The following is a 26,347-nucleotide window of genomic DNA, read 5'->3' as shown; positions in this document are numbered from 1 at the left end:
CTTCGGATATTCCTTCTCAACTTCTCTTTGATGTTCTTTTGCTTCTTCACTTCTTTGTGCTTTAAGTCTTGTAAAATCCGGTGGAGATCCTTCTCAAAAGCTATGGAATCATAATTAAACCTATGCAAGGTGTCTCGCAGGATCGAGTACATCTCCTTTTGCAGCAAAAAGGAAATACAGATCACAAATGTGTAGGGAGAAGACTGTTGATGTATTTTCGAAAATACGGTTCTGAAAAATTCTTCATCATCTGTAAAGAGAAAAACATAAGCCAAATATTATTATAGTAATCAATTTCTTCAATTTCTATAATCAAACTTCAATTTCTAAAATATTCAATTTATATTTATAAAACAGCTACTCACCTGTTTTGTTATCCTTTCTGTGTCGAATGCGTGGGCGGTAAGGTATGGGTTGTTCCTGATGTTGCGGCCTGTTGTCGTAGTAGTGTTTGTTGTAATGCCTGTGCGGCATCGTTGAATGGTGGTGATGTTGCAGGTTGAAGGAAGGCGGAGGTGGGAAGAAAGCAGCGGGTGGACCAGGTGGTGGTGGGGTTGACGAGGGAATATAGGCAGAAGGGTGGTTGTGATGCGGCTGGCGATATCTCATGTAGGGTTCGTGACGTTGTTCGTATTCGTACACATCCTCGTCACCGTAGAATTCTTCTCCTTCATAAGGGGCATGATGACCACCAACACGGTAAGAAGTGTTTGGGATAGCTTCTGTTGACCTGTAATGTGAATAACGATTATTACTGGATCCAGAGTCGTATCCACCCTCATAGTGGTAAGGCTGACGGTTGACAGGAAGTGGAGAGAAGTGGTGGTGTTGTCGTTGATGATGATGTTGTGGTGGTCGATTACTAGGGCGGTGGTTGTTGATGGTGGTGATGATTTGGTTGTTCTCAGAGGACCCAGCTATGTCTTTTTTGCAAGTACTGCTGCTTACGTCACTGCTGTCGTCGTATCTGCTACCACCACCGTTGTTAACCGTTTGACGTATGTCACCAATCTTTTTTTCTTGGACAGGGGCAGCCGATGTCGCTGTTTGATGTTCAAGATCTGATCTTTTAAATTTTGAAATTATTTTCTCGTCAATAGGTCTTGTTCATTTCTTGTCAACAAAAGGTATTAATGTAGTTGCGTCATCGACGACAGTAGTTGTTGAAAACATGATAGTGTTTCAGATTGAAAGTTTAACTGAATTAAGTTGTGTCTAGCTTTCTACACCGAACAATGACTGACGCCGTCCGTGCTTCCCATTTATACCAGGTGTTGTGTATACAAGGAGGAGGGAGGGGGTGTACAAGTGATGTGTCATGTGTCATGTGGGCGGAGTAAATGAAAAAAATAACCAGAACTAACAACACGAATTAAGCGAGGCAGAGGGCGGGGTTGGGCGTGGATAACGGATAGGGGGCGAGCAACGTCAGTGAAGAGAGATGGACGGCACAAGCGAGTAGAATTGGTGCCCGTTAAGACTGAAAATATACATTCACATCATGAAAACAAACACTACATTCACACTAAGCAATTTTTTCTCTTATAGTTGAGAATGTACGAGAGCGGGACGCTGAATGCTGGGTTGAGAGCGGAAGGGTGAATGGGTGTTTTAGACTCGCCACTAGCCCGATGCTGAGGCGAGCGGGACGCTGAATCCTGGGTTTAGAGCGAAAGAGTGAATGTGTTTAAGACTCGCCAGTAGCCCAATTCTGAGGCGAGCGGGACGCTGAATGCTGGGTTGAGAGCGGAAGGGTGAATGTGTGTTTTAGACTCGCCAGTAGCCCGATTCTGAGGCGAGCGGGACGCTGAATGCTCAGTTAAGAGCGGAAGGGAGAATATGTGTTTTAGACTCGCCAGTAGCCCGATTCTGAGGCGAGCGGGACGCTGAATGCTCAGTTAAGAGCGGAAGGGTGAATGTGTGTTTTAGACTCTCCAGTAGCCCGATTCTGAGGCGAGCGGGACGCTGAATGCTGGGTATACAAGGAGGAGGGAGGGGGGGGGGTGTACAAGTGATGTGTCATGTGTCATGTGGGCGGAGTAAATGAAAAAAATAACCAGAACTAACAACACGAATTAAGCGAGGCAGAGGGCGGGGTTGGGCGTGGATAACGGATAGGGGCGGAGCAACGTCAGTGAAGTGAGATGGACGGCACAAGCGAGTAGAATTGGTGCCCGTTAAGGTAGAGACGCAGTTAAGTATTTATAATCTTGTTGATGATACAAACACACACACGCACATACAAGGCTAAGACACACACACACACAAACACGACTACTACACACCTACCAATGAAATGACAGACGCCACCGCCGCTGTTGTCTCTTCGCTGACCCACGCTGATACCGAAGCTGCGTTTAGGTACGCTAGTGAGAAACTCCGTCAAACTGAACTGGTGAGTTTGAAACGTCAGGATCCACACCGGTATGCGTTCATCACCGTGAAAGACTTTGGAGTCCAAGGATGGAAAAACATTCCCGGAATATTGGTAGAACGTCACCAAAAATTAGCAACGTATTATGACATTCAGTTTGATTCCTCCAAGTTGGAGTGTGATGTCTTTTCCTGTATCCCGGTGGATGTATCTGTTGCTGGTGGAGCGACTGCTTGTTCTTTCTCTGAGTCCTACGCCTCCGAGTTTCCTTTATACGACGAGACGGGCAAGGTATTGAGAAAGATGACGGCGTGTGGCAAGGGTTGTTACGCATTCCGGATGTCACGCAATCCGACAACCGGTGAACCAGTGGCCGTAGGCAACATGTTGACGCCCACAGTCGGTAAGAAGGGAGAAAAAATGTGCGGTTACTTGAACCAGCGCCTGATTTTATGGGCTGGTGTTCCTAACACTCGGCAACCTCAAGGAACGGTCGACGACAAGGGCGACGTCGTCAACAATCGACCTTACGAATTATCAGACATCCCTCCTTTTGCATTCAAAGCATTAAACCGTTTACTACAGATATCAAAAGTTCGTCTTGAGCTTCGTCCATCATCATTAATTTAAAAGCTTCTTTAGAATTAAAAGAATCGATGTTGGATCTCATCGATGTAAGTTTCTTAGACTGTAAGGTTTTTTCGACTAAATTGGTCCATCTCATTGTCGTTTCGAATTTGTTGGGTTGATCGATCAATGAAGAGGAAGGATGGATCAGAGATTGATCTGAAATGTCGATGATAGCTACTATGCGACCCATCAAGAATCCGTGAGGATCATTAGTAAGAACAGACATGTCAGTTTTTTCTAAAATATTTATAATTTGTGCCAAGTCTAAATACGGTAAACGAACTTTCTCAATTTCACTCTTCAATGCATCTAAAGTGTTATCGACATCCGTTTTCTGAAGAAAATGTGCAATGTTAAGGAACACATTAATAAGTGAGACTGCTTGACCTACCGAATATATGATGACTCTCTCCAAGTCGGGTTGAACATCGTAAGGATCAGCATTTGCCGTGATAATGGTCGGGTCTGCTGCAGATAACCATCAGCATAATCTGATCCTCCGTTAGTTAAATCGACATCTTCGTATATCGATTTTAAACGAACATGCAAAGCTGGGTCACTAAGACAACCTTCCTTTCCCTCTATTTCAAAGATTACTGGACATCCGAATAATGTTTTGGAATCGTCATGCCACAGTGTCGAAGAACTTACACGTTTACAATTCGGGATGTTGGTAACGTCGTCTTTCACGGCTTGATATCCAGGTTGGCACCTACAATTCATTGAGGAGGCCAGAGCTGCAATATCAAAGTCTATGTCGTCCACGTTGTAGAGCGGTTGGTTAGTGTACGGATGCAACGGTACACCGTTCTCACCGCACATGACGATGTCGGTGCAACCTGCTACTGGACGCGCATTATTGCTCAACAGAATTTGGAGAAAGTGCTTAGTACCCCTCTTTGATTTAAATTATCGATTAATTGTCTACTGCAGTGGGTGTTCTTGTCGAAAGGCACCTGAATGTTTTTTTCTGGTCTTGTTTGAAACATTGACGAAATTGTCAACGATTGCGTTCATAATTCGATCGGCCGGAACTCCCTCTTGAAGTCTAGATAGTGTTTTCTTCTCAAACATTCCGCCGCCAAGTTGATGAGATCCACGTGCAACGGGCAGCTTGACTTACGGTTAGAGGATCGCTCAGGAAGATGAGTGTCAAAAAACATTAGGTTGAGCGTTCCTATGACATAAGCTCCTGAGGAAAGCAACAAATCAAAAATGTTGACGATCAAGGCGTATCTCTCACTAGCTAATCCCATGCAGGAAGTATTCGAACTGGCTCTGTCCAATTTCTTCTCGACTTTCGACAACTGTAGTGTGGGTAACATCTTGATGGCGATGACCGGTTTGATACCTTTGACAAAGGACATTGTAGTCTTGGAATTACCAAAAGCCGTGTTAAGTTTTGCTTTGGGCTCGATGGACATGAAGAAATTAAAGGCTTTTAAGTTACGCAGGGCTACAGCTATCATGACAGGTGTGGCTCCATCTAGGGCACGTCTGTGTTCAATAGCCCTGGCGAATTCTTCTTTCCGACATTCGATGAGCGTGTTCCACTGGCGGGTTAGCTTGGTGTTGGTCTCAGGCCATTCACCATACCTTGCCAAGAAATGAAAGATGTTCTCACCGGTCTCTGAAATAGTGTCCGGAAAGACGTTGTTGTACATCAGCGTGTTGAGCACATACTCTGAATAAGTGTGGAAGGCGTCATTGCAAAACCCAAGAAGAAAACAGGAACTCCGAAAGTCACGTTAGTCATTTCCATGTTGATGGCCACATTAGGAATTCTGGCGATGTTGATGATGGCTCGTGCGTTTAATCTGAGTGCAGTGTTGAAGACGTTGAACACGTGATTCTCCATGTGACAATACTGGGGGAAGGTGCTCACAATGTAGGAGAATCCTACGGAAGGAATAGGAACTGTTGTAGAAAGTAGATCGCTTTCTTGTACTCTCTAACATCATCATAGGCCCGTATTTGACAAACTGTTTTCTCTACAACATGAATGAATAGCTTCTCTGCTATTTCTTGACCATGATACTTTTTAAAAATATGAATCAACCAACAAATGGCGTGGAAACCGTTTCTGATTTGACACAATGTATTCACTAAACTGTAGACGTTATCCAATCTGATGTCGAGATTTTGACAATACACAAATACATGTTGGACGACAGTGCGTCCAGATTCGATTCAATGGACTTGACGAGGTGTCCAATTTCCATTTTCAGATAAACTTCTTGCTTGATCTTTTCCAAGATCGATGATGAACAATCAGGAATCTTTAAGATATTTCTGACTTTATGGAAACACTCATGATATTCATCAAGTAGACTGATGATGTTCGATGTAATGGGTCTGTCTAGAATTTCCATCAAACGAAGATACCTGCATTCGTCTTCACCAAACACAGCATTGCCTATGGACTTGGACATGATAAACATCGGTTGAGCGGTCTCTGACGATCCTAGTGTGAAACCAATTTGGTTAACGTTAACTAACAAACTTTGGTTCTTGAAGTTCACCGTCAAGTTAACTGCTGTGTTTTGGTTGATGTTGGAGAGAGAATGGAAGTATAAACTCTTGTTGTTGAGTGGAACAGGTAATTTCTTTTTTCCTTTTCTTTCTTCTTCATCTGCAAAATGATTAAAACTCATCCAATTTCTCAAAAGAGGCACTTCCTCGATAAGTTGAATGAAGTTGGGAACTGTATCAAATGTTAGGAACTCAACATCCAGACTTATATCACTGCTCTTGTTAACAATTGTCATGATTTTCATATAGGAGTTGCAGATGTCGTAGATGATATGATTCTGTATAGGTAAGCATTTGTTCAATTTGATTATATTTTGAATCACCGTAGCATGTGTCAGGTTGTACGTCATGTTTTCTTTGATCAATGAAAATCCTCTTAACGCTGAATGGGAAAACGCTAACCTTAACAGAAAGTAGATGCGACTACTGTTCAACGTGAAGATACTGTATCTGAAAAAATCATAACTGTTCTCGTCACTCATCTTGGTCAACAGATCTGAGAATTCAAAGGAAGTATTCTTCAACAACAATGTTATCGTCTCAATTTTGAACATGTCCATGAAGTGAAACAAGTACATTGTAATGGGTACGGCGTTGTGCACACCGCAATCCTGGCGATATGCTTCCAACGTCAAACGTCTTTGTCGGTAACCCAATTATCTCATGAAATCAATACATTGATTGCCGCGCTCTTGACTAACATCATGTACAGTCTGTATTTCATGACACTTAGAACATACAACAATAATTGCACGTCGTCAGGGAGAGGTTTACCTTTTCCCAGACATATCAAAAAAAATATTTTTATTCCCAAAACACTCTTTAAAGAAGGACTATTACATAGTTAGCTTAACACTCTAAGTAAGAATTTCAGAATCGGAAGTTCCGGAAGATTAGAACACACATTCACCTCGATTGAGGTAAGATGACATTTGCACTCTTGTGTACACCCCTATGTCAATCCGGACCCGACTCTGTAGTTCGTCTTAATTTGACTGTTTAGGTTACTACTATGTAACAGTATTGTCAGAATCGGAAGTTCCGAAAGATTAGAACACACATTCAATTCGATCGAGGTAAGACGATATTGGCACTCTTGTGTACACACCCATGTAATTCCGGACCCGACTCTGTTTAGTTCGTGTATCCCTCATCCACATGTTGCGAAATTTAAGCACAAGTCAGTGAAGTTGTCTTGCACGGAAACGTAAAATGACTGACCCCACTATTTGGCAAAAAGACATTTGTAATTTGTACATCGGAGTCGAAAGCTACGGAAGATTACAACACTTTGTGGTGTGGCCTTGCCAACCATCTCCAGATGTAAATATGATTGTCGCCCATGTAGTAAAATTATCAAATCAAATATTTGTCTTGTGATGTATCCACTTCTTACTTTACATTCTGTACACTCGAGTCAATGAATGTTGTCTAAACTATATTAAGGTGTTTTTCTTGTGATGCAATTTGAGTGTTAAGCAACTATTACATAGTATGTAACAGTATTGTTAAAATGTGAAGCTCCGGAAGACTAAAACACACATTCACCTCGGTTAAGATTAGATGACATTTGAATGTCGTCTAAACTCCATTAAGGTGAATGTGTGTTTTTCTCTTGAGATGCATCCAATTCTTAATTTAAGTGTTGACAGAATCGGAAGCTTCGGAAGACTAAAACATATATTCACCTCAGTTAAGGTTAGACAACATTTGAATATCGTCTAAGGTTAGATGATATTTGAATGTCGTCTAAACTCCATTAAGGTGAATGTGTGTTTTTCTCATGAGATGCATCCAATTCTTAACTTGAGTGTTAACAGAATCGGAAGCTCCGGATTCAGTACGAACTAAATTCAGAATCGGAAGCTTCAGAAGACAAAGATATACATTCACCTCACACAAGGTTAGATGACATTCAGTACGAACTAGATTCAGAATCGAAAGCTTCGGAAGATAAAGATACATTCACCTCATACAAGGTTAGACGACATTCAGTACCTCGGTTAAGGTTAGACGACATTTGAATATCGTCTAAGGTTAGATGACATTTGAATGTCGTCTAAACTCTATTAAGGTGAATGTGTGTTTTTCTTGAGATGTATCCAATTCTTAACTTGAGTGTTAACTGATTAGTAATGTCCGGAAGAATAAAACACACATTCACCTAGGTTAAGGTTAGATGACATTTGATTGTCGTCTAAACTCTATTAAGGTGAATGTGTGTTTTTCTCTTGAGATGCATCCAATTCTTAACTTGAGTGTTAACAGAATCGAAGCTCGGAAGATTAAAACACATTCACCTCGGTTAAGGTTAGATGACATTGAAATGTCGAGGTGTCATCTAAACTCTTTCGAGGTGAATGGGTGTGCGTGTCTTTCGGATCGTCCGTTTCTGATAGTACACAAGTCTGGTTTGGTCTTTCATCGCGTCCGATTCTGTTAGTGTATATATATATATATATATATATATATATATATATATATATATATATATATATATATATATATATATATATATATATATATATATATATATATATATATATATATATATATATATATATATATATATATATATAAAGTAAATGTGTGTTTGAGAACGTCCGATTCCTAAAATTAAGAGATGTAGGGGTTGGAGGGTCAGCGGGGGTGTACAGGCTATGGGGGGTTTTTGACGACGACCTCCCCAGCGTTACCAGCGACGGTTCTAAGTCACCTTAGTAGTGCATCTAGCGTGTAGCGAAGTGCTTTAAGCAATATTGGATGACGAGCGCGATCGATTTTCCCTCCCGAATGGTCCAAATCGTCGACCGTCGTGACCGAAACCCATCTGTAAAAATAGTTCAGTCACCCCTACGCTCGGAATCGGTAGGAGGTAGCGTCGCATTCTGACTTTCAGTGGTAACTCACGATATCGGCGCGCTCGCGTCACGCATTTCATCCCTAACAGGTGCAGAATCGGGCGGTCCGGTCGCCCGGTTTGAGCCGTAAGTGGACTTTTTAGGGGGGGGGAACACCTCATCGGGTCACTCCCGGCCAGTTAGCCGAGAGTTTCTCGGCTCGGGTGTTGGGCGGTGGGGTTCAACACGGTGGGGGGTGAGCTGCTTGCGAGGTGCAGTGGCTCACAGGGTCTCGGCTGACTTTACTCGTTGCTGGCAACGGTGAATTGACAAGTAGCGAGACAGTAGCAAACTTCGCTAGATCAAAATTGGACGGAGTTCTCGACACATTTGACGGCATTTGACGGTCCTTTTTTTCAATTGTGTCTTTCGGTGCTTCCGATTCTCACGTGCCACCAGATTGTACTTGCAACCATACGTAGAGATGTGGTAGAGGCGATCAACAGTTTTCAGATCCAACAAGAAATTTTGGAGTTCACCTTCTTTCCAGAGACTTGACTCGTAAGGTGGTGTACAACACCGCCAATATCGGTATTGAATCGGTATGTTGAGAATTTTCATCAAACCTTCAGCGTCTGTCACTGTAGGGACGAAACTCCGGAAGTTAGAGAGCGTGGTGTCGGAGTAACACTAAGAGAAACGGACTGATTTGATGAGCATTTAAATACCAAGGAAATTACATCATTGTAGTGTGTTTGGTTGCAACATCATCATATTTAAATTCATTTTGACTTAAAAGTTAATGTTACATTTTGATTTAGCTGTAATCACTTACCTCAAGTAAACTTATTCATATATAATATTTTTTACCTTCTCATTACGAGAGTAGATCCGGACCCCACTCTGTCGATATCTTGTGTATACCCCTATGTAGATCCGGACCCCACTCTGTCGATATCTTGTGTATACCCCTATGTAGATCCGGACCCCACTCTGTCGATACCTTGTGTATACCCCTATGTAGATCCGGACCCCACTCTGTCGATACCTTGTGTATACCCCTATGTAGATCCGGACCCCACTCTGTCGATACCTTGTGTATACACTTTGTTTACCTCACATGCCATGTAGTTTAGTTCGTGTATCCCTCATCCACATGTTGCGAAATTAAAGCATAAGTCATTGCTTTTGTCTTGCATGGAGACGTAAAATACCGGACCCCACTTTTTGGCTATTAAGACATGTTAGTTATAAATATATATTTTATTGAATCAAAGTTTTAATTCTGCTAACACAGCTTGTAGGTGTGCACCATAACCTTCGATGTCGTCATACAAGAACCTTGCGAACACAGAAGAGAACGGAATAGCAGCCGTGAAGATATTTTCATACATAGTTTCTTTGAGTGAATTATTGGTGAGATACGTGTTGATTTTATAGGCTTTGATAATGTTAAGTAGATTTCTTATCAAATTGTGTCTGATGTCTTGCAACTTAAGTATCATCCTGGTGAATTCACCTGGTGTTTTATTTTGTTTCTTTTCTTCTAGCAGTATCTTCTTGACACTAGGTACGACAGAATCTTCTTCTGTTGTCTTGTCGCTGATGTTTATTAGTTGTTGCACTGCTGAACGCTTGTTAGAGATTAACATTTTTAACGGTTCTCGAAGATCGGTTATGATTACAAATCCGACTTTCCTGTGTTTGTTTGCATGGATGTGCGGTAGAGCAACCGCGAATATCATCTTATTAACAAAGTTAAGAATTAGGTACGGGACTAACAACAAAATGGAAATTAAAGGAATGTACAATGATTCTTCGACAAACCGATTTAATAGTTATCCTACTAAAATGTTTTACATTAGTGAAATTAAGAAAAGGTGCAAACCCTCTAATGAAAAGTTAGAATGGGCATCTACCCTGTTCGGTGAGACCATGAAATCAACATTTTTAGAATTCATTCAATCTGTCGACAACAACACTTTGAACAACATGTACGTCAACCAGAAACGTAAAGGATCCCTGAAGACAACAATGGAGCAGATGCATCCGTGCTTCGGCACTCTACAACCTAGAAAATCGAGTTACGATAAGATTAAAAAAGAGTACTTGACAAGATCGATGGTCGATAAACATATCAACAGACTACAATGAAAGATTTCCCATGGCAGCGAACGTGGCGGCTAATGTATTAGCTATGTTAACTCTTAGTTGCTACAATCAAAAGATGTTTGGAACTGTCAACACCAGACATGCTAACACTTCCATACATGATTGCGTGCGGCGTTCCAAACACATCTATTTTTCGGAACATACTTTGGGTGGGATTCCACTTAACAATTCATTAAGGTTAGAGCGTGAGTTGAAAAATGTTTTTGGGATTACAAGAAATCCAAAAACCGAGGAAGCATGTTCCAGTTCACGAGAATTACCCATCACAGAATCCAAAGAAGAACAACAAACCACAAAATTTGAAATTGGGGACATAGATGTTGTGGATATGTTACGAAACACTCAACCCGCTCCCCTGAGTTGTAAGAAGAGCGAGGTGGATTCTCCTTCCGTACGTTCTTTGATTAGTAACATAGATGACGAGGCTGTGGCGGAAGCTATCCTGTTTTTTAATAAGTCGAAAGTATCACCGTCGGTTGCCTCGGACACCACAACAGCTGAAAAGATTAATGAGTCGTCGTCGTCGTCGTCTTCATGTCTCGCTGTAACTGAATCCTGTTCTACTTCCTCGACTTACGGTCAAAATATCTTAAAATGTATTGACAGTTTAAACGGAGCGTTGAATAGATGGGACTTTAATCATAAAATTTCTAAAAATAACGACATGGGATCTATTAATGATACAATAATGACTATTCTAACAGGTTTATTAAAATCGAATGGAAGGATGCAACAACAAACAATAATGGGTTTGGACAATATGAGAAATATGAGTTACTGCGCCAAAGTAATGGATCTGTTTATTATCTTGTACCTCAACTTATGCGGGCAACAAGATCCCAGTGTTACGGACGAACAATTCTTCCCCGTTATTCACAGCGAACTCATAGCACAACAGTGCACATCTAAGAGTCTTAAGTCCTATTTTAATGCTGCAATGTTAGAGATCTCAATCGAAGTGAATGTGTGTTTAGTTTTCCGGAGACTGATTCTGTTAACACTCTAAAGGGGATGATTCCAAAAAAAAATTCAAACTCAAATATTTTTAGAAATGAAACATTGTTAGGTTATTCCATTTATTAGAGACATTGTTACAAGAATCCATTCATTAGAAACATTGTTAAGATAATCCATCCATTTATAAGAGATATTGTTATATATTTATTAGACATTGGTATGATAATCCATTTATTAGATCTCACTCACACAGGTATCTAGCAGTTAGCTTTTTGAAAAATGAAAATTGACCAATCAAATATTTGATCATGCGGTCGAACTGGAAAATTCTTGAACCGCGTTCTGTTAAAGCCAAAAGATCATTATGATTGTTTAAGTCAGAGTCACTCCATCACACACCTCCGAAGCTAACAATTGCTTGTATTCGATGGTCTTGTCGATTTGCTTTTCTAACTCAGAAATGATGTGTTTAGCATCAGATAATGAATTAACAAACATTTTCTTGTTACCTTTTAAATGGAATTGATACAAAGGATCATCATTAGTTCCGTTGTTAGATCCGGTTGATCCAGTGAAGAATAAACACTTATCTAATATTTCTTTCGACATCATTTTCCATTCGTCATTAGATAAGGTTAAAAGTGAATCTTTTCAAATTTAGTTTGACGTTGTAACATATCGACAGACATTTTGGTGTACAGAGAAGATAGACATTGGTTAAGATCATCTTCGTGTATGGTTCTATTACCACTAAAAATTAATTATAGATGAAGCGTCTGCGAACTCGCTGACCCATATGGAGTTTGAGAAGAAGAGCAATAAGAAAGGAGAAGGACATAACAAAAATCAAACCATTGAATCTCAGCGTCGAGAATTAATCAAAGCTTTAAAATCTATCGTTGAACACAAAACGATGAACATGCCCATCCGAGACGAACAAGCAGATGATATCGTCTATCTTCCCAATTCCGTTGATGTCTCTAAGTTACCAATAAGTCACGACAACCTGCTAATGTTGACTCGCTATCTCCATTCTATTTTATCACTTGAAAAAATGTCGTTTTCACAACGGGTATGTTCCAGAGCGCTTATTACTTCATGATGCATTGTCTCTCTCCCACTGGTGGGTGGCTAATCTGCCCCGCAGGCAGCTGACTCGTTAAAAATCGATGGTGGAATTACACCAAGAAAAAAGAGGTAGGAGGATTCGGAGACGAAGAACACCAGCGGCGGCGACGCCGGCATGATGACTCTTCAACTTCCGAAGAGGAGGAGGAGGAGGAGGAGAATGACGACGATGATGATGCTAATAATGATGATGATACCACCACCACCACTAGTATTAAAGACGTTGACGCATGGAATAATGGGTCGGTGATAAGTCGCACGATACGAGCGTTAGTGAAGGGTAAAAATTATAAAGATGTCACATCGTTCATCGATCGAACACTACGAGCTTCAGCCGATAACACTGTTGAGAGACACATCATTCGCGTGCTATTGGATCTTATGCTTCAAGCGTCTGAATCTAATGATGATTTTGAAAGATTCTTTAGGAAGCAGAGGTGGTCTCCGAATGACGGAGTTAACGAAGTTTATTTATTAGACAGATATCAAGCCGCTAAATCTGATATTCCAGATGTGACATCGAACAAGAGCAATGTGATACGATTCATTTTTTTATTCGATGTTATCTGCTACAGGTGATGAGAGAAAGTTAATAATATTTTTTTTTTAAATGTTAACCGCTACTGGTGACACGCAGACTCAACTCAATGCGAGCACACACTAAATGTCGACTTAACTCTATTGAAGTGAATGTGTGTTTTTGTCTTACGGAGTGTCCAATTCTGAATTTGTAGCAGTTAGACTCTCTATATTTGTCCAGAATTTCCTTCATTTTATGGACACTGCTTGCTTCAACAACGTCTTTGCTAAGTCCATTCCATGTATTCACACTCCTGTATGGAAAACTGAACTTCTTTAGGTCTTTCAAACAAGTCCTCTTTCTCAGTTTCTTACTGTGTCCTCTTAGTTGCCTCCTCCCTTCAGTCTCGATTAAATCACTTCTATCCAACACTTCCATTCCACTTTGACCCGGAAATTTAATGCCTACGGAGAGCCAAAGTTGCAGTGAAACTCGAAAAATATTTTTTGCAAATGCGATTCATTCTGGAATGAATCGCATTGAATAAAAGTTGTAAAGAATCATCCGCAAAATTCAACTGTGAAATCAGATTATTATTTGGACAGACCGTTTAGCTGGAATTCCATGATTCCCAAAAAATTACAACTTCTGCTCCCACTCCTTTGAACTAGATACTGGTCCATCTTGAACATCACGTAAATCAGTGGAGGTGTCAAGACTACGCTCAGTACGCACACTACAAGTAGAAACTAAAAGAAGACCGCCAAAAAAGGACGGCTGAGGGAACAGAATTGATCTACAGACGCCATGATGTGTAGGCAGGAACTGTAGACTATTTTTTGCACGGAATGGTGGTGGGGGACATCGCAAGAACAAAAGAGGTGCCAGTTAGTCACTCAGCATCAACAGAGACCTATAGTTACACGCGCCCTTCAAATTTTGGAAAGCTTCTCACTCTCCAGCACTGGCGTCATGCTCGTTGCCCATGTCTGATAGAACTATATGATGCCAGCGGCATCATCGTCATTAAGGGGTTAATCAACATCTATTTCTACTTGAAAGTAGGTATACAGTCCCTGAAAGTCAAGATCAAGACCAAGATGGCCCATCGAACGTAGCATCCCCGTGTGATTAGTTCCTTCAGTAGCACAATGAAAGTTACCGCCTGCACACTGTGCAGTGAGTGAATTTACCAACCAACCCTTTTGTTTACCATTTCAAAGTCACAGCTGCTCGGGGTAAGAGCACTGTAATTCTTCAACAAACAGTGGAACACTTTGAACACAGAGAAGGGCACAAAGCAACATACGGTATCATAGTCATAATTGTAAGTAAGGTGGCCAAATGTGATACTGCACACACATTAAGTTCAGGGAAATTTTTTTTTTTTTTTTTAAATATATCTTGCCAAATTATAGGTGTCTTATACGTCAGTGAGTCTTATATGGCGAGAAATACGGTATATATGTTTCTCCAAATATCTTATTTATGTGCTTCTCAAATGTTAGTGTATCTTGTATTATAATTCCTAAGTCTTTTTCTTCCTTCACTGTATCGATGATTGTCCCTCCCATCCTACACACTCCACTTGCTCTATTTTTACTCTTGCCCATTTTCATTGTGTGACAATTCTTTTCATTGAACTTCATTTCCCATTTTTTACTCCATTCATGTATCTCATTGGAATCTTCCTGTAGTTTATTACAATCATCATCTTCATCTCTTATTTTTCTAAGCAGTTTGGCATCATCTGCAAACATACCCTTGTAACTCTTTACTTTTTCTGGCATATCATCTATAAATATTAAAAACATAATATTCGCTAACACTGACCCTTGTGGAACGTCACTTGTGACCGTTCTCCATTCTGATATCTCACCTTTCAACACGGTTCTCATTTCTTTGTTTGTCAGGTAATTTTTCATCCATAGTCATTTTTCTCCCAATCCTCCTCTATTTTCTAATTTCCACATCAGTCTCTTATCAAATGCCTGTGTGTGTGTGTGTGTGTGTGTGTGTGTGTGTGTGTGTGTGTGTGTGTGTGTGTGTGTGTGTGTGTGTGTGCCAAGTGATCTGCATATTGTTTCCTTCCTTGTATTTTCTTAAATAATATGCATTTTACCAGTGACTTTTTAATTTTATCTTATTTTTTATGTGTGTGTGTGTGTGTGTGTGTGTGTGTCATATTACTGATAGCTGTGGGTGCTCACCGATGGGGGCGTCCTCCCTGATGAAGAACTGTGCATACTTCCTGGCGCAGTGCGGGGGGTTCTCATGAGGGGGCAGCAGGAAGATGGTGACGGGCACGTCGGAGTGGTGCTGGGGGGAGCCGCTGTCCTCGCCACGGATGAAAAACTGGTACACCTCATTTTCTGTAACATTTGGGAGTTCACTGATACTTATGGAACTAATGGAACAGTCTCTCTATATACGATAATCACTTGTGCATCCAAACTCACACTTTTTAGAGTAAAGGAGACAGAAAAAAAAAAAAAAAAAAAAAAAAGGTACAAAAATATGAAATTTTAATGCTATTTGTGGACCTTTTTTTTTTACAGTAGACAAACCAGTACAAGGTAAAAAAAAAAAAAAAAAAGCCCGCTACTCACTTGTGCATTCAAGCTCAATTTTTTTACAGTAAAGCAGACGGCTCAAGATATAAAAATGCTCGCTGTAGTAATTATCCTAACCCAGACACGCTCTGGACCCGCATCAGTAAAGAATATAAAGAAAGCATGTGTAATTTTGGAGAGGTAGATGTAGTACTTGTGCACGAAGATGACACAGCCTGGCGGAGCATTAGCAGACAGCAGGAAGTGTAAGGCGCCTCAGATCAGTATTATACACTTCTGACTCTCACATCAGGTATTTCCAAAGGCTGAGAAAGATTAACCCGGGAAGCAGCGGGGATCATGTTTGTTATTGGTCCCTCTTAGCGAGAAAATTGAGAAAAAATCATCTCTCACACAAACCATTTCATAATATATATCAATGCATTTGTGATCAGTTTATGTATCATCTATTTTGGGGGGGTTTATATCATGGCACAAATTTGGCCCATCGCTGCTACACGGTAAAGCCAGAAATTTGGCCCGTCGCTGCTACCAGGTTAACCCCTTGACTGCAGATTTCCTACCAGAAGACATCACCAAGCTACAGGAATGGAACAAAAAGTGGCTGCTACAATTCAATGAAGAAAAATGTAAAGTCATGCACCTTGGGAGGGGATATCCAGCATACCAATACCACATGGGAAACAAACAATCTACTACCCACAGGGAGTATATGCTACCAGGCTACCAGTGAAAGCCAAATCCGTGCCAATTGCAGCGGACGGGTTAATTGGATTCTAATGAGTAGCTTTGTAGGTCCAAGTTATAAAAGCTTCATCAATCTACCACTAGTATCCATGGAAACACCTAGGAATCCTACGAAAGCCTTGTCAAGTATGTGAGCTTGGGCACTGAAATGTATAAAAATATGGTCCTTAGGTTGTTGGAGGAAATGTTTTGAGGCAGCAGGAAATACTAAATGTTACAAAGGAAACTGATAACACAGAGGAAATGGAGATAGAAAATGAACAAGTTAGAGAAATAATAAGACTCAGAAGACTGACATACAAACTTACAAAGAAAAATTATGACTGAGAAAATAGAAATGGAAAATGAACATGTTAGGGAAATATTAAGACTCAGGTTCGACTCTGGCGACTCAACTCCGACTCTTCACCCGTGACCGTGAGTAAGTGGATGAATTACCTCGGCTGCGGATGGTCTGTGCCACGGTGACCTCGCCGGTGGTGGGGTTGACCGAGAAGAGCTCCAGTGCCTCAGAACTGTTGGCTTCATACATGCGGTACCTCACTTCACTGTTTGCCCCTTCATCTGCGTCACTGGCCTCGACCTGTGATGGTGAGCATGGGGAAAGTATAACAAACGAGATCCATAGCTAGGTAAAGGTAATCTGGAACCACTGCATGTATTCTCAAACTATTCTTCACTGTTAACTCCTTCACCTGTGTCACTGGCCTCTCTAACTGTGATGGTGGGCAGGGAGAAAGTATAACAACTGAAATCTGTAGTTAGGTAAGGGTAACATATGGAGCCACTGCCCGTATTTTCAGAGCATTTTCCACCGTTTACTTCTTCACCTGCGTCACTGGCCCCAAACTGTGATGGCAAGCATGGAGAAAGTATAACAAACAAGATCTAAAGTTAGGTAAGGGTATTCTGGAACCACTGCATGTATTCTCAAACTATTCTTCACTGTTAACTCCTTCACCTGCGTCACTGGCCTCTCTAACTGTGATGGAGAGGTCTAGGAACGATCGCCAGATGCTGAGTCGGCACAGTGTGAGTAGGGCCTAAAAGTCACTCAGTTGTCATGGTCCAGAGTCGGCACAGTGTGAATGGGGCCTAAAAGTCACTCGGTTGTCATGGTCCAGAGTCGGCACAGTGTGAATGGGGCCTAAAAGTCACTCGGTTGTCATGGTCCAGAGTCGGCACAGTGTGAATGGGGCCTAAAAGTCACTCAGTTGTCATGGTCCAGAGTCGGCACAGTGTGAATGGGGCCTAAAAGTCACTCGGTTGTCATGGTCCAGAGTCGGCACAGTGTGAGTAGGGCCTAAAAGTCACTCAGTTGTCATGGTCCAGAGTCGGCACAGTGTGAGTAGGGCCTAAAAGTCACTCGGTTGTCATGGTCCAGAGTCGGCACAGTGTGAATGGGGCCTAAAAGTCACTCAGTTGTCATGGTCCAGAGTCGGCACAGTGTGAACGGGGCCTAAAAGTCACTCGGTTGTCATGGTCCAGAGTCGGCACAGTGTGAACGGGGCCTAACTCCTCCCTGCCCAGTGTTCCCCACCTTGAGAATGGTTGTCCTGGGAGCCACGTCAGTGTTGATGTTCGCCTGATACTCTGGCAACATGAAGACTGGTGGGTTGTCGTTCTTGTCACGGACGGTCACACGCACCGCCGTGAAGCTGGCCCGGCCCCCCTCGTCCATCACAGACACCTTGAGGCTGTGCATGGGCAGGGACTCGCGATCCAGAGGTGTCTCAGTGTATAGGTTGCCTGGGAAGGGGTGAAGTTTGTATAGTATAAATTACAAAGATGTTACTTTTTTATTTTATTTTTTTTTTTACAGGAAAGGAAGCAGCTGAAGAGCATAAAAGAAAAGAATAGCAAAAAAGCCCGCTAAATGCTGCTCCTAAAAAAAGATAAAAGTAAAGAGTGGCCAAAAGAGAGGCCAATTTCGGGTTACATAGAAAGTCTCATTAGTAAGGACGCATATGTGATTTTTCCGAGTCAAGACATATGGTACTTGTTTGGTAATCATCGGCGTTTTGTTAGGTTAGGGTAAGTTTAGGGTATCTTTCATTCAAAGCCTCACAACAGTATGCTCTAGTGATGTGGTTCCTTGAGGTTTAAAATGTAGGTAAATATACAAGCTATTGTAATGCTGTCTCAGGGAAAACTTCAATAAAATATGACTGGAAGAGCAGCATATTTTCCATTTTTTTTTTCTCCTTAACCTTTTATTGCTACCATTACTGTTACTACTATGACTACTACTACCTCTCCTCCTACGACTACTCCTACTAATACTATCAACAACAACATTCATACATCAAACCTTCAAATGAAATCTCTTACTGCAAGAACCTAAATTTCAAAAGTATAGTACAAGCAAATTCAATGGGCCGTATTACTAAACATTTTGTCTCCCAAGTTCACATATTTGACAAGGCTTTCGTAGGAGTTTTGCACATTTCCAGGGGTAGTTTTAAGGCCCCGGTGTTAGTTTGACCCTTCTTCTGTACCGTGAACCTAAAGAAACACTCATTATAACCTGATTGATCCCCTCTTTGACCTTTAGGAAATAGTTGATGTGAGAAATGAAATTGTCTAAGAATACCAACCAATGTCTCTCTCTACCTTCTTTGTCCACGGTGAAGGCTCCCTCTGAAGTCTGGTGCAGGATGGTGTACTGCAGCTTGCCCAGGTCCCAGGCATCAAGGTCCGTGGCCACCAGGTTGATGACTAGCTGGCCAGGAGATGAATTTTCCTCCACGTAAGCTTCATATAGAGTGCGATTAAACCTGAGGAATATAAACAGACACTGAGGTTGTATGATGTATGATAGCTAGTGCAATGTAGTGTGTTCCAATGGTTGATGATAAGGTTAAGGAGAAGAGTTTTCCTCCATGTAGGCATCTTAAAGAGTGTGATTAAACCCAAGGAGCATTAACAGACACTGAAGTTGTATGGGATCGCTAGATAGGACGTGTAAAAGGTAGTGCGATGTAGTGTGTTCAAATGGTTGATGAGAAGGTTGAGGAGAAGAGTTTTTCTCCATGTAGTCTTCATAGTGTGATTAAACCCGAGGAGGATATACGGACACTGAGGTTGTGCGGCACTGCTTGGTAGGATGTGTGGTAGGCAGGGCGATGTAGTGTGTTCCAATGGTTGATGAGGAGGTTAAGGAGAAGAGTCTTCCACCATGTAAGATTTGTAAAGAGTGCGATTAAACCTGAGGAGTATAAACAGACACTGAGGTTGTATGGCACTGTTTGGTAGGATGTGTGGTAGGTAGTGCAATGTAGTGTGTTCCAATGGTTGATGAGAAGGTTAAGGAGAAGAGTTTTCCGCCATGTAAGATTTGTAGAGTGCGATTAAACCTGAGTATAAGCAGACACTGAGGTTGTACGGCACTGCTTGGTAGGTAGTGCAATGTAGTGTGTTCCAATGGTTGATGAGAAGGTTGAGAAGAATTTTCCTCCAGGTAAGCTCCGTAGAGAGAGGAGTATAAACAGACAGTGAGGTTGTATGGCACTGTTTGGTAGGAATAGGATATATGATAGGTATTGCAATGTTGTACTATGTTCCAAAGACAGTGCTCATTTCCTGCTATAATGCCTAGGTAAGGTCTGGGTGTTTGTGGCTGACTGGGCTACTTGAGGACTTTGCTGGCATTGCTTATTATACATGCTGTCTACCTATCAGTGCCTTACAAGGTGAGATGGGAGAGAACAATATGAAAACTTGAATATAGCTGACTGTCTTGGGCCTCCTTAAAATCTGCCACACTGAGAAGAAGGTATATCCCTTGCTATCTTTTATTACTGTTTTCATATTGACTGCTCTTGTGAAAACTTAAAGGTAACTGACTGCCTTGACTCTTTAAAGGATGCCATATTGATATTTCTCTCACTGTCTTTTATAATTATTTTCATGCTGACTGACTGGTGTGATAACCTTAACCCGTCTGCTGAGATTGGCACGGGTTTGGCCTTCACTGGTAGCCTGGTAACATATACTCCCAGGTCTTTCTCTGCCTCTGTGGTGGATAGTGGAGTGTTCCCATGTGGTATTGGTATGCTGGATATCCACTCCCAAGGTGCATGACTTTGCATTTTTCTTCATTGAATTGTAGCAGCCACTTTTTGTTCCATTCCTGTAGCTTGGTGATGTCTTCTGGTAGGAAATCCGCAGTCAAGGGGTTAAGATAATTGAGTGTTTTCAACCTCTTTGGACTCTGCCACAGTGATATTTCCCTTGCTGTCCTTTATCAATGCTTTCATGCCAACTGACTGGTGTGAAAACCTTAAGATAAAAGACTTTCGGTTGACCTTTTTGACTGTCTCATATATCGTAAAAAAGATGACGTTAATGTTAGCGGCTTCATAAATTGCCATCACAGCCTCAAAAACTGCCATCACAGCCTTAAACACGGCCATCACAGCCTTAAACACGGCCATCACAGCCTTAAACACGGCCATCACAGCCTTAAACACGGCCATCACAGCCTTAAACACGGCCATCACACTCAAACACGGCCATCACAGCCTCAAACACGGCCATCACAGCCTTAAACACGGCCATCACAGCCTTAAACACGGCCATCACACTCAAACACGGCCATCACAGCCTTAAACACGGCCATCACAGCCTTAAACACGGCCATCACAGCCTTAAACGCGGCCATCACAGCCTTAAACACGGCCATCACAGCCTTAAACACGGCCATCACACTCAAACACGGCCATCACAGCCTCAAACACGGCCATCACAGCCTTAAACACGGCCATCACAGCCTCAAACACGGCCATCACAGCCTTAAACACGGCCATCACAGCATTTGTACCCAAAGACCATACTAAAAGGTTACCTCGGCGCGTGGTGGTTGGAGGCCAGCCCCGAGACGTGCAGGCCGGTGAAGGCCGCGTGCACCCCGTCACTCACAGACAGGTTCAGGGTGAGGGAGGCCACGTCCTTGAGCTTGTGTGGGGCCGTCACCGTCAACACACCTGGGGAAAAAGATCCACCTTTCAATAGTTAAAATTCACCATTCTCAAGCCAACACATTCCATCTCCTCTTCCTGCACCACTCTGGTCACTGCAGGAGCAAACAATCGTGCCTTCAACCCTTCATCAAAACAACGGCTTTTCTTTCCAACACGTATCCCTGAAAATGTCAAAAAAATTTCCTCCAAACTTCAAGCTTCCTTAACCCTTAAACGACAGGTATTGTTTTCACTAAATGGTCCCTGGATACGGGTAAAAACAGCTGCTATTTTGTTGTTGTTTATTCACATTGTATGAAGCGTCTTAACTCCCTGAAGACAGCGGTGAAATCCAAATTGCGATACGTTGTGTAATAGTCACGCTGGAGCACTTGCTGGGCTAGAGTGCAGCACAGATAATGAAATTACACCATCACTCTCTAGGTCACTCTCACTACTGCATGCTTTCACTATTTTTATTTATTTACATCTTATAGTGTAATTAAGTATAAGTATGTCGATGAGCGGGCAACGGCCTGCCTGTCACTACTCTCAATGTTTTCGTCACTGTTATCCTTGTACTCAGAATGATCTTCACTCTCTATCCTGTCCTGTGTTTCCCAGTGTTTTCTTATCTTACGGTTCCAGGGCTGTTCAGTGAGGACTAATGATCTTATTTCAAATCTACGTGGGTCAGATAGTTATGCTGGCAGACACCTCGGCAAGTCACAGAACCTGCCAAATTTGATCTAAACATTCAAATTAGTGGCGCGAAAGAGTCTGATTAAATGAATGATGGCCGTCTGTGCGGACCGAGCCGGGTTTGATTAAATAAACGATGGCCATTGTTGAAGGTTTAAGTCTAGTCATCTATACGCGTACATGAACCTTACCAGTCAGCTGATCCATTTTGAAGATGGCGTCTCGGTCTCCCGAGTGAATGGCATAACTGAGCGGCGTGACCTGACCAGCGTCTGGGTCAGTGGCAGACACCGAGGTGACCACATGGCCGGGCTGGGCCTCGGCCGACACGCGGCAGGAGTAGCTGTCCTGGCGCCACGCTGGAGGGTTGTCGTTGAAGTCCACAACTGTAGGCAAAGAAAACATCTGGCCAGGCTTAACAAAACACGACTATAGGGTCGGTGTGGTCTGAGGCTTCCACCCTTCACATCAACTATTTCCAAAGGCCAAAATGGAGCTAAGTCGGTTTCCTAGGAGTGTTTTTTCAGGTTCGAGGCACAGAAAAAGGGTCGACTATTATCGGGGTCAGAAAGCTACCCATGGAAATAACCACAACTCCTATGCAAGCCTAGTCAAACATGAGCGCTTGGGTGCTGCAATGTTTAAGAATATGACCCTAGATATACTGTAGTTACTGTTGTCCACTTGTTCTGCCCCCTCCTTCGTGCGTGTCCTGCCCAGAGTTGGCAGGATGTTAATCAAATATTTATAATCGAAAAAAGTGGTTTTCTATATTCATATTTTTTCTATTACTTAATTTACTGTCTGGATGCATACCAAGGTTGAGAACCCACTCTAAAAACCAGCTGGTGCGGAATATACCTTCTTTGTCAGCCATAACGTTCAGTACCTCAAGCATATGGAAACTTCATGCATACAACTTGCCTTTGGCCCAACTAGTCTGGCTATATAAGTGTTTACTGTCTACATGTAATTTACCGTCAATAACCACTGTGGCGGTGGAGGAGAGCTGGGGTATGCCTGAGTCCGTGGCCAGCACAGTCAGCACGTGTTGAGCCTCAGTCTCTGCATCCAGCTCCTTGGTGAGTGTGACGGCACCGTCCAGGGCACGCACCTCAAAGCTGCCACACTCCATGACACACGAGTAGCGCACTGAACCGCCCGGCCCCGTGTCCACGTCACTTGCCGAGACCTGTACAGGCAGAGGGTGAAGGTGTCTTGACAATGCAAAAGAATTCAAACTCTTGATTTTTCGATCAGCTTATCAAACTTATGCATAAGATCCATTTTGATTGATTAACAATGAAATGTTACTAGGCAGTGAATGGGAATCAATATTTATGAAAGAGTTTATGGTCAAATTTTCATATTAAAAAAAGTGGAAAAACCTGTAATATTTGCTGAAGTAATTTACCTGCAGCACCACGTGGCCCGGTGATGCAGCCTCCGACACGTCTCCCTTGAAGACGGAACGGCTGAACTCCGGCGGGTTGTCATTGACGTCCGTGACTGCGACTGTGACGTGGGTGTCCGTGTGGCCCCCGGTGAAGGGGTCCCGCGCCCGCACCGTCAGGTTGTGGCTGGCGGAGGCCTCGTAGTCCAGCAGGGCAGTGGTCTGGACGACGCCTGGACACAGGGCGACACCATTACCTTTGTGTGCTAAGACCAGTGAGGGAAGCAGTGCTGGACCAGTAAATGCCAACATACTCAGACTAAACACCTCACCAGTACCATATAAAAACTGTTTTATATAACAAGGTTCATGCAAGTGCATGGAGGGAAAAATGAAAAAAATGTGTTGGCAGGGATAATGAATAATGCAAACACACACACACACACACACACACACACACACACACACACACACACACACACACACACACACACACACACACACACACACACACACATCTTATGAACATCATGAGAAATGTCTGTGTACATGTTTTCTAGTGATAAGTTGTCAAGGCAGGCAGGGAAACAGAAGGCAGCAACCACTTCATGTACTTATGATCAACAAAACTGGCAGACATTCATTAAGTGTCATGTCAAAGTGTTAATGGTTCAATAATGTATCCAGAGTGCATAAGAACATAAGAACGTAAGGAGTCTGCAAGAGGCCGGTTGGCCTATACAAGGCAGCTCCTGTACACTCAACCCCACCTTACCTCACCATCCATTGCTTTATCTAACCTCTTCTTGAATGTATCTATGGTATTGGCACCCACAACATGGCTCCCAAGCCTGTTCCATTCGTCCACCACTCTATTAGTGAACCAATTCTTGCCTATGTCTTTGTTGAATCTGAATTTGTCTAACTTAAAACCATTGCCACGCGTCCTACCTTGGCTCTTTTACTTTCAAAATCCTATTGACATCCCCTTTGTTAAAGCCCTTCATCCATTTATAGACTTCGATCAAGTCTCCTCGCAACCTTCGCCTTTCTAGAGAGTGTAGATTTAAATGCTTCAGCCTGTCTTCATAAGGCAAGTTTCTCTTCCCCTGAATCATCTTTGTCATCCTCCTATGAACAGATTCTAACATCTTGATATCCATTCTATAGTAGGGGGACATGAACTGAACTGCATAATCGAGATGAGGTCTAACTAGTGCTAAGTAAAGTTTGAGGATGACTTCAGCTAGCGCTCCTATTGCTTACGCTCCTTGAGATGAAACCCAGTACTCTGTTGGCCCGATTTTTAGCCTGAATGCATTGAGCCCTAGGACGGAGGTCTGCGCTCTAGTCTAGGATAATTCCTGACCGCCAGATGACGGCTCTAGTCTCACTCCGCGTTGTAAACTCGTAGAAATAGCATCCGTGCGCTCGTGTCATGTTTTCAGCACTACAGTGTGTTTTCAGCACTACAGTGTGAGTTTTTTGTGCTTTAACAATGTCCCCCAGAAAGATGGTTAAAAGGCACGGTGCTGCAAAGAAAACAGGAACGGTGGCTACTATGCTCGCAACAGGAACGGAGGGCGAGCCTCGGCATATTGCATGCTCTCCTGGACGTGACAGACTCCCGTTCACACTCCATCTCGGACGATACGTCGGGTTAACTTCACGTTGGTGGTCGCAAAGTCACTTACAACAAGTCAAGTCACTCTGCCTTCAAAACTGCGACCAGTACGCGCAGGGGCGGTTTGGGGCGGAGCAGCGGGATGACGTCACTTGATTCCAAATACCCGCCAGTTCACGAGTGACTAAAATTGCGGCCGGGTATGCACTTTGGATGTGCATGTTTGCCTTCTTTCACCGCGCGTTCAGGCAAGTCACTGATGAAAATATATGCCTTTTTATTATGCTATGCGTGACTGTAAATCCAATGCCTACAAACGGTGGTGTGGGGTGTGAGGGGGGGGGGGATATTGAAGTGCTTGATTTAAATTAGTCCGCCTTCCTTCGTTTTCTCTAAATCCTATATTCTACATTCTCTGGTTTGGCACCAAGCAGCGTCACGCATAAGCCACGCCTCTGCCGTGTCTCCTCCCACAAAGCTGCGTATGACTTGACTTAATATAAGTGACTTTGGGTGGTCGAACGTAGTTCCGGTGCCTCGAGAATAGGGAGACTGCGGCTACTAAACCCCCGGGCGAAGCCTACCCCTCGGGCGTAGCTAGCGGTTGCAGGAGTCTCCGTAACAACCGTAACACATTGATTTGTGTTCCATATTATTAATCATCGCTATTTTTTAGAAAAAAATTACTTAATTATGTTAAAAAATAACATGTAAAATGATTATATAAATATTTTTTTGAGATATGGGACGCATTAGGGGATTCACATTAATATCAACGGGGAAATTCATTTTGGTTTACGAGTGTTTTGGTGTGTGAACAAAATTCCAGAACGAATTAAACTCGTAAACCGAGGTTATATATATATATATATATATATATATATATATATATATATATATATATATATATATATATATATATATATATATATATATATATATATGGTCATGTGCAAAGTCGTCAATAACACACTGTTCGGTGGCATAAAGGCACTTGGTGGCAGAAGGCATTACAGGGAGGGCTTGGAAACTATAATTTCTGCATATTGTTTTATATATATCTATATATATATATATATATATATATATATATATATATATATATATATATATATATATATATATATATATATATATATATGTATATATAAAAGCAGGGTGGGTGGGAGCAAACGCTGTGTGCGGCAAACAAGC

At 42.3% G+C, this 26,347-nt stretch overlaps 1 protein-coding gene across 1 annotated transcript; it reads right to left on the bottom strand.

Moving 5' to 3' along the window:
• Positions 1-3,690: 3,690 nt before the first annotated feature.
• On the bottom strand, positions 3,691-23,964 carry LOC126993726 (protocadherin Fat 1-like). The gene is made up of 11 exons (XM_050852901.1): positions 23,551-23,964; positions 23,115-23,328; positions 22,328-22,522; positions 21,320-21,458; positions 19,087-19,250; positions 18,014-18,222; positions 16,912-17,056; positions 15,364-15,525; positions 4,752-4,903; positions 4,356-4,557; positions 3,691-3,716 (listed from the first exon to the last, which is right to left on the bottom strand). The coding sequence occupies exons 1-11, from the start codon at positions 23,908-23,910 to the stop codon at positions 3,691-3,693; spliced, it is 1,968 nt and encodes a 655-aa protein (XP_050708858.1). The 5' UTR covers positions 23,911-23,964.
• Between the last annotated feature and the right edge of the window lie 2,383 nt (positions 23,965-26,347).

The sequence above is a fragment of the Eriocheir sinensis genome, unplaced genomic scaffold (assembly GCF_024679095.1).
Source record: "Eriocheir sinensis breed Jianghai 21 unplaced genomic scaffold, ASM2467909v1 Scaffold66, whole genome shotgun sequence".
Classification (NCBI taxonomy): Eukaryota; Metazoa; Arthropoda; class Malacostraca; order Decapoda; family Varunidae; genus Eriocheir; species Eriocheir sinensis.
This window is presented reverse-complemented; position numbering and strand designations above follow the sequence as displayed.

Excerpts from the sequence above, each read along its gene's own strand:
- LOC126993726 (XM_050852901.1), bottom strand. The coding sequence starts at position 23,910 with ATGCACTTGCATGAACCTTGTTATATAAAACAGTTTTTATATGGTACT. Across the intron at positions 23,329-23,550 it reads CGGGCCACGTGGTGCTGCAG|GTCTCGGCAAGTGACGTGGA; the intron begins GTAAATTACTTC and ends CTGCCTGTACAG. Across the intron at positions 17,057-18,013 it reads CCAGGACAACCATTCTCAAG|GTCGAGGCCAGTGACGCAGA; the intron begins GTGGGGAACACT and ends TCACCATCACAG.